We start from the raw sequence: 8,626 nt of genomic DNA on the forward strand, positions 1-8,626 counted from the left end.
CATGATAATGGTCGGCCACCTTTAATCCCTTAATCAAGGAAATTTTAATTCACACAAGAATTAAAACTTCCTAATTTGCTTCCGGAAATTTATAAAAATTTCTCAAATAATTTTTTCCTTCAGGGTGGTTAATAAAAAAGAAATTTTATAAATTAAAATCTTTCTTTTAAACATGTGGATAAAAAGAAAGTTATCTCTAAAAATTAAAATCTCTTTCAATCTACAAATAAGGAAAGATATCAAATCTTTTCTTAATCTTTTGTAGAAACTTATAAAAGAGAATATTTAATTTTTAAACTCTCTTTTAAATCATGAACATGTTTAAAATCCACCTTTTAATCAACAAATAAGGAAAGATTTCAAATTTTTAAACTCTCTTTTAAACATGTGGATGATTTACAAATAAGAAAAGTTTTTAATAAAAATTAAAACCATCCTTTTAATCTACAAATAAGGAAAGAGATTAATCTCTTCTCTTAATCTTTTGTAGAAAGCTATAAAAGGAAATTTTAATTTTTAAACTCTCTTTTAAATCATGATATCCACATAAGAAATAATTTTAATAAAAAACCTTTTTAATATTCTAATGGTCGGCCACCTACTTGGCTCAACCATTTGGTCTTGGCCGGCCCTAGCTTGGGTTCCAAGCTAGCTTGGCTGGGCCCATTGGATGGGTAAGAAGGTGGGTATGTGGTGGGTATAAATCTCTATATACAAGAGGCTACGATAGGGACCGAGAGGAGGAATTGGTTTTGGTCTCCCGATGAAATTAAGCATCCCGTGTTCACCCCGAACACACAACTTAATTTCATCAATAATAATTCATTCCACTAAAGAACTATTATTGAACTACCGCACCAATCCCAAATTACATTTTGGGCTCCTTCTTATTATGAGTGTGTTAGTCTCCCTGTGTTTAAGATAACAAATGTCTACTAATTAAGTAAGTTACTGACAACTCACTTAATTAATATCTAGCTCCAAGAGTAGTACCACTCAACTTCATCGTCATGTCGGACTAAGTCCACCTGCAGGGTTTAACATGACAATCCTTATGAGCTCCTCTTGGGGACATTCTCAACCTAGATTACTAGGACACAATTTCCATCTATAATCAACAACACACACTATAAGTGATATCATTTCCCAACTTATCGGGCTTATTGATTTATCGAAATAAATCTCACCCATTGATAAATTAAAGAAATAAATATCAAATATATGTGTTTGTTATTATATTAGGATTAAGAGCACACACTTCCATAATAACTGAGGTCTTTGTTCCTTTATAAAGTCAGTATAAAAGAAACGACATCAAATGGTCCTACTCAATACACTCTAAGTGTACTAGTGTAATTATATAGTTAAGATAAACTAATACCTAATTACACTATGACCTTGCTATGGTTTGTTCTTTTCCATCTTGGCCGTGAGCTACTGTTTATAATTTATAAGGTACTGATAACATGATCCTCTGTGTGTGACACCACACACCATGTTATCTACAATATAAATTAATTGAACAACTACATTTATCATAAATGTAGACATTTAACCAATGTGATTCTTATTTCTAGATAAATGTTTATACCAAAAGCTAGGCTTTTAGTATATATCCTAACATCTTATACTTTTCATTATATATAATTATCATCTCTCCTTCATATTTTATATTATATACCATTAAATTTTTATAAAATTTAAATTCATAAATTGCTAACATGAAATAACGTTAATAATTAAAAAATACATAAATATTATAGTCCATCAAATAAAAAGACATAAATTATAATAATATAAAAATAAACTTAAATACATCTACATCAGGTCATGTTTCTGTTTAATTTTTTCAACCATTTTCTCATGTATCCTTTATAAGAATTTCATAATACTTATAAAAGATCTTGGCTTCCCGTAAAGTCATTTTTTGTATTGATATTCTTTAATATCTTGCTATTTTTTGTCGATGCTATGTAACATTGCGTCGCCCTCTCTGTCTTTGGATTTGTCCTTCCTCTTGGCTACCTTTTGCCTTATTGGATGAATGTGGACTTCAGAGTCATCCAAATCAATACACGATCTAGATTTAATGTTGAAGTGTTTCCCCCTGATGCAAATGTCCTTGCCTTCTTATTAGAGTAATGAGCAACTGATTGCGGAGTATATTTCTCATACTCTTTGAGAACCCTTCACACATGCATATACTTAAAATCCTTGTCATTATTATTGGTTTTTCACATATTCAGTGTATTTTTAACACATTCTCATCACTCTAACGCTTTGACGATGAGTATAAAAATTATTTTAGGTTGCAGAAAATTCATTTACCATCGGTGCAAATCTATAATAATGTGATTTCAGCCGCTGATAGCTTATCATCATAGATCCAGTGGAGCGATGCTTGTTGTAGTAATCAACTATACATTTCTAGAAAACTTGATCGTTTTGGTCATTACCAATGATTACATCGATGATGATAGTTGCCTATGACTTCACAAGGACCACGTCTTCATCAAGGGACCAAAAGCTTTATTTGGTTTATTCATTTTTCTCTGGTTCAACTTCACGCTCTTCTTGTGATGAGTGTGATAGCCACTGAGTTGCTGGAACAGAAGATGATGTTAGAGATTTTTTATCACTAATAGATGGATCAGTAATAACCCTTTTTGATTTATTCGAAAGTATGACTAGTGGTTGAGCAGAAGAAAATATGTAAGGATAAGGCATTCCAAGTTGGTTAGCCATGGCTGACCAATCTTGGGATGGATACATACCAATGGAGCTAGGGCGGTGTTACTTGGATTCGTAAAAGAAATTATGAGAACTTTGGGAATTTGAGAAATTTAAAGGATATCGTAGAACATATGAAATATTTTAAAATTTTGAAGTGTATTGAATATGAGAGAAAATATGAGAATGTTGGATATTTGAAGAAATGTGAATATTTTGAGAATATGTATTTTCTTCTGTATTTGAAGAATTCAAAAGATTTATAAATGAAATATTGAGATTTTCATCTCTCTCAAATATAAATAGGGAATGAAAGAAAAAAAAAATATTAGAGAGTGAAGATAACAATGAGATAAATGAGAAATGAAATTGATCCTATATTTATAGATTTTTTTAAAAAATTTTAAAAATAATTTTTACCGTTGAACAATAGTTAAAAATTAATTGTTGTTTAACAACCGACATCAATTAATTTTTATTAGTAGTTGTCTATTCTTTATTTTTTTACAAATATTAAAAAAATATTTTAATATTAAATCGAAAACCTCCCTCCACTATAGGAGGTAGTAGTGGAGTCTAGAGAGAGATTTTTCGGCCTGGTCCGGAGCTCCTCTTAGAATCGTAGAAAAGTGATAACTCTATTGATATTTTTATAGAGGATTATTCAAATAAATTTTAGGATGAATTTTAAATGGACGTAAAATATCCTTGATTTATCTCCTTTTAGAAGTAGTGCAGAGTCACTTTGAAGGGTCTGTTAAGATGAGGATTTTCTATTTTACTCAAAGACATAAAGTAATACACGGAGGAAGATGATGGTGTCATCTTTTGCTAGTGCTACAATATACAGTGATACGCAACCATAACAATCAAATTTTTATTTCACTTACATGAATACACACAGAACAAGTCATATTGGTCTCTCCACTTTTGTTTCTAGTAAAATTTTATATCTCGTTATTGAACAACACACAATCATTCCACAATGTGTGTGTATATATATAATGATCAAGCTTCCTGTGTATACTACGTGTCTGATAAAAGGTTGAATGGAGCTAAGAGTTTACTGTTTCCTAAGAAGGAATAGGATCACCAAATGAAAGCCAAAGAGAGCATTAGAATCGCCAAGCAGAGGCTTGACATGGCCTTCAAGCGCGATGCGCCGCTAGGACTTCTTGCAGGTACTGGAGAACCATCCTGTATTGGGTTCATACTCTGTCGAGTGAAATCACTCGGGGAGGAAGCGGGAACAGGAGCAGGAACTTGAACAGCTGCATGTGGAGGCGAAGGAACAGGATCTTGAACAGCTGCAGGCGCAGGAGCAGGAGCAGGAGCAGGAGCAGGAGCAGGAGAAGTGCTAGTGTTGTCTGCGTTGTAGCCTGAACAATGAAATCACTTGTCACTCAACACAAGTTTCGGAATTCTATCATCAATGAGTCACTCATGGGAATGGCACTTACAATCACTGTTCTTCCAGCCCAAGATGTGCCTCTCTCGATCGAAGACAACTTGAAGGCCAGTCAGGAAATTTTCTGCATCAAAGTGTATCAGAATGTGCCAAGAACGTCTTAAATTTCTTCAGATTAACACGCTCAAGTATCGAAATCTTACGTCCAAAGATATTGATCTGATCGATTTTCACAATAGCCAGGCAGTAGCCGACCAATGACCTCTGCGTAAGACAGCAAGAATTATACTTTCCACGGCTCATCAGAAATAAACATAAACAATTTACTGATCATCTACTAACCTTTGATTGAAGCACAACGATTGGATCGTGTACAGGAAAGATGCTTCCCCCGTTTGTTGTGAAATTTATGTCAGGTAGCAAAATTGAAGTTTGCGTCGGGCTGCAGAATGAAGCATATGTTAGATGATGTCCTTTGGATCAGATCCAGATGCACATGGACGTGTTACCTCAGCGCGTAACAATATTCGAAAGTTAAATTTGAACTAACGTTGAGTCGTCTTTCCTTCACTTGAGCATTGAACTAGAAAAGTAGCACGACAAGATCATGAGAGAGTAAACTGTAAACGATACGGTGTTTGAGATCTTGTTTAGAGGCTTACACTCTGAGCGATCGATGTGTACATTGGATCAGACAAGGCTGTGAAGGAGGTACCCGAGTCAACAATTGCAGGAAATCCTAAGTTTATTGAAGTATTCCCTACTGAAATTCCAGTTATGTTGATCATGTATATCGGGCTGTCAGTGATTACAATGAAATTAGACAAGGATAATATGTTTGAAATGAGATGTAAGCGAAAATGATGACTTACAGTGTTCTGTTCATAACCAAAGGAGTTTCTTGTTGATCTGAGCTACCTTTGTCTCCAAAATTGATTCTCCCAATTTCATCATATCCAAAACACATGGAAAAGGAATCTGAAGTGAATCCCCTACTCGCTAAAATGCTAGGAACGGATACCTTCCCCAAACCAAGGCCGAAAAGACCATTCGGAGCTCCACCATCTAGAAATAAACCAGTCTGATTATCGCCACATCTGCAAAGTTTTCCAAAAAAAATGTACTATGCTTATAGCAGTAATCGAGCAAACAAGACATTTTGTCGATAAAGTATAAACAGTAATTTAGCAGAAGGCAACATACCCGAACACAATCGGTGCTTTAACAACTCGAGGGCTTGGACCCTCTGTTGTCAGATATAAAATATCCTCTACTAAAACCCCAGAAGATGAAGTATTCTCAGACAAATAGTTAACTTGATACGGGCAACTATTTGTTCTAGAAGTGCATGCATTGTGGCGATCACACAAAGTGTCGTTACAGAAGACCTTCTGGCTCGTTGTCGAATTGCCAGGACTATATGTATCAAACTCGAGGTTCTGTTGCAAGTTTAGTTCATAACATGAGAAACTCTCAGTAGAAGCTCATAGATAATTAAGAAAAGACGGTGTTTAATCTGTACACCTATTGGATGTTAAGAGTGTATTGGAAAACAGCGAACTTGAAAGGATTAGAGTTACCCTGAACGAGGAACACTGCCGGCAGTTACAGGGCACCCAGAATAGATTGCTCCCGGTGTCCAGAGCGACTAGAAAGGTCACGTTCGGCGTTCCTAGCGCAACGATGGCGTAATGTAAGCTGATTCCAAGAATCTAAGTCAGAACGCCGAATTTGGGCGTGGTGAAAGGGGGGAGGTGATGAAGGAGGGGTCTTAGTCTTACAATCCCAGAGAGCTGAGTCTGTAGGTAGCGTTACCGTCGACGAAGGTGAGCGCGGAGCCGCCGTTGGCGGAGGCTAGGGAGCGGCCACGGAGGGCTCGGTCGTGGTCGGAGAGGGCGGAGTAGTACTCGACGGTGCCCTTCTCGGGCCACCAGACGCCCTGCATGGCGTTCGCCTCCGCCCACTCGCGCACGCGGTCGGAGAACCGATGGTGGAACTCGAAGCCGAGCCCGGACGCATCGGTCGAGAAGGATACGAAAAGGAGGAGAAAGAGGGCGGCTGCCGAGGATGAGGAACCCATGGCTGTGGAGATTGAAGGCAGGAAATGCAGAGAGGAAGAAGAACGATGGCATTTTTAAAACCAGTCAGTCAACTGCTGGTCGTCGTTGACTCATTATTTTCTCAAACAAGAAGACACTGACTTTTTATTTGGATTTTTTTAATTATTTTTTAAATAAACTTGAAAGTTAATTAAATTAAACTTTTTTTAAATATTAAAATAAAATTATATATTTTAAAATACACTTCTTTAACGTTATACAATTTTAAGGAAAATATTAATTTTAGTTACTCTTGAATAATTTTAATCTTTTTAATTATGATTATTTAGTAATTTCGAAAATATTAAAATATTTTAAATAAAAATTGCTACGGTAAAATTAATATTAAAGCATTTTTAGAATAGGAGATGTTTTTTATTTTTTAAATAAGATTTTTATAATAATAATAATAAAGAAAGGTACTTTTGATTTTTATAGAAAATAAATTACCACATAAATCTTGTTTATTTAAACTAAAGAAGTATTTTAATAATAAAACAGTTGAATTATAGATATTATAATATTAATATAAAAATAATAATAATAATAAATATTTGGATTATTTTCGAAATTATCCCTTTTATTTTGTATATGTTTTTTTTTTTTTTTTTTTTTGGAGACCTAGACTATGTCATTACCTTTAGCCGTTTTACCCCTCAAAGTTAAATAAATCAATATTTTATTCGTATACTTTTGCCACTGTCAGCGGACTTGTTTGCCCATTTGTGGTCAAGGACGGATTGAAATGATTTTAAAAGTATCGGATGGTTTTTCTTAAAATAAATTTAGAGACTACAGTGAATAGATTATTCAAAGTCTACCAAGTCTTCCATGATCAACTGTTGCAAATTAGTCAAGATTTGTCTGTTTTGTCATGGCAATTAATAAGTAATTGATTGTTTTATTTTATAAAATGGATTGAATTTGTATTATTTTAAATAAGTTTAAATATTTGAAGGAGAAAGAATACATATAATGTTAATAAAGGATTCGATTTATTGATTTTTTAGATTTGCATTTTGCATTGTTGACTAATTCTTTTGAAGTCGACTTAGACCTAGAAAATTGATTAAACGTAGAAAGAGGGGAGCTCAGACTTCAATCATACTTTACTTTGAAAATGTTGGTTTGGTAGCGTATTGATTTTTTTTTAGTTTGGTGTGAAACTATATTAAAATTACAAATTGACCTTTTAAATATGATTAAATTATGAGAATGTTTTATCATAATTTTTCTAGAAAAAAAAATTTTAAAAAAAAACCCATCTTATTGGAATTGTCATAAGAGATTTTTTTTTTTTAAAAAAAAATATAATCAAAATAATATCTCATCCGCCTTTATAACGTTGTTATACAACAACTACAAGATAATAACTATTACAATATAGATATTTCAATTATATTAATAATAATATAAATATAGTAATTACATTTTATAACTATTATAATATGCACCCTCTTCAACATAGTTAATATCATATTATAACAATTATAAATTGACTACACAATACAAACGACCAAACTTTATCTCACTAGATGAGGTCAGCTATATAAATATTTTTATATTGTTAAACTCTATCTCCTATTATATTATCATCTATACTTAAATAAATTTTATCTTATTTTATTATTGTTAACCAAGTCTTTTTTGTCTTCCTCTTCCCCACTTATATGCGTATTTGTCATAGTTTCACATTACATAATTGGAACATTTATTTGTGATTTAAGTACATACTCATATCATTTTTAACGTGTCTTTCAGAGTTTTTTCTCAATAGATACAACTGTGTCTTTCTCTCTAATATTCTCATTTTTTTATTTTATCCATCCTCGTATGTTCACGCATCCATCTTAACATCATTATCTCTATAACCTCATATTCTACTCATGTGTTTGAGTCATAGCTCAAGATTCTATCTAACATAGTAGGTCTAATTGTAATTTTATAGAACTTTCTTTTAAGTTTTAGAAGTACTTTACAGTCACATACAACATCCGACGCTCTCCTCCATTTCAACCATCATGCTTGTATTTTTATGTAAGACATCTTTCTCAATCCCTTTATCGTTTTGCAAAAATGATTATAAATGTATAAAGCTCTGGGTTCTGAATAATTTGTCATCTCCTATAATAATTATCTTATTAAGTCTAATATTGTTAAACTTAAATTTTATATATTCTATTTTTATTCTACTAAGCCTCGAGCTTTCCCTTCTAATATTTCCCGTCAAGACTCTAGTTTAGCATTTACTGCTTCACATATTTCATCTATCAAAATAATATCATTTGCAAACAATATGCATCACGGTACTGTGTCTTGAATGTGTGTAATGAGTTAGTTCATAATAAATGTAAAAAGACAGAGACTTAAAGCTGGTCCTTGATGTAAC

At 33.1% G+C, this 8,626-nt stretch overlaps 1 protein-coding gene across 1 annotated transcript; it reads right to left on the reverse strand.

Moving 5' to 3' along the window:
* Positions 1-3,568: 3,568 nt before the first annotated feature.
* Positions 3,569-6,232, reverse strand: LOC121983387 (aspartyl protease family protein 1-like). The gene is made up of 10 exons (XM_042536323.1): positions 5,920-6,232; positions 5,719-5,836; positions 5,342-5,577; positions 5,011-5,235; positions 4,801-4,936; positions 4,648-4,721; positions 4,481-4,580; positions 4,342-4,402; positions 4,191-4,262; positions 3,569-4,109 (listed from the first exon to the last, which is right to left on the reverse strand). The coding sequence occupies exons 1-10, from the start codon at positions 6,216-6,218 to the stop codon at positions 3,820-3,822; spliced, it is 1,611 nt and encodes a 536-aa protein (XP_042392257.1). The 5' UTR covers positions 6,219-6,232; the 3' UTR covers positions 3,569-3,819.
* Positions 6,233-8,626: the final 2,394 nt, after the last annotated feature.

The sequence above is a fragment of the Zingiber officinale genome, chromosome 5A (genome assembly GCF_018446385.1).
Source record: "Zingiber officinale cultivar Zhangliang chromosome 5A, Zo_v1.1, whole genome shotgun sequence".
NCBI lineage: Eukaryota > Viridiplantae > Streptophyta > Magnoliopsida > Zingiberales > Zingiberaceae > Zingiber > Zingiber officinale.

Excerpts from the sequence above, each read along its gene's own strand:
- LOC121983387 (XM_042536323.1), bottom strand. The coding sequence starts at position 6,218 with ATGGGTTCCTCATCCTCGGCAGCCGCCCTCTTTCTCCTCCTTTTCGTA. Across the intron at positions 4,403-4,480 it reads TCGTTGTGCTTCAATCAAAG|AGGTCATTGGTCGGCTACTG; the intron begins GTTAGTAGATGA and ends TGTCTTACGCAG. Across the intron at positions 4,263-4,341 it reads TCAGATCAATATCTTTGGAC|AAAATTTCCTGACTGGCCTT; the intron begins GTAAGATTTCGA and ends ACTTTGATGCAG.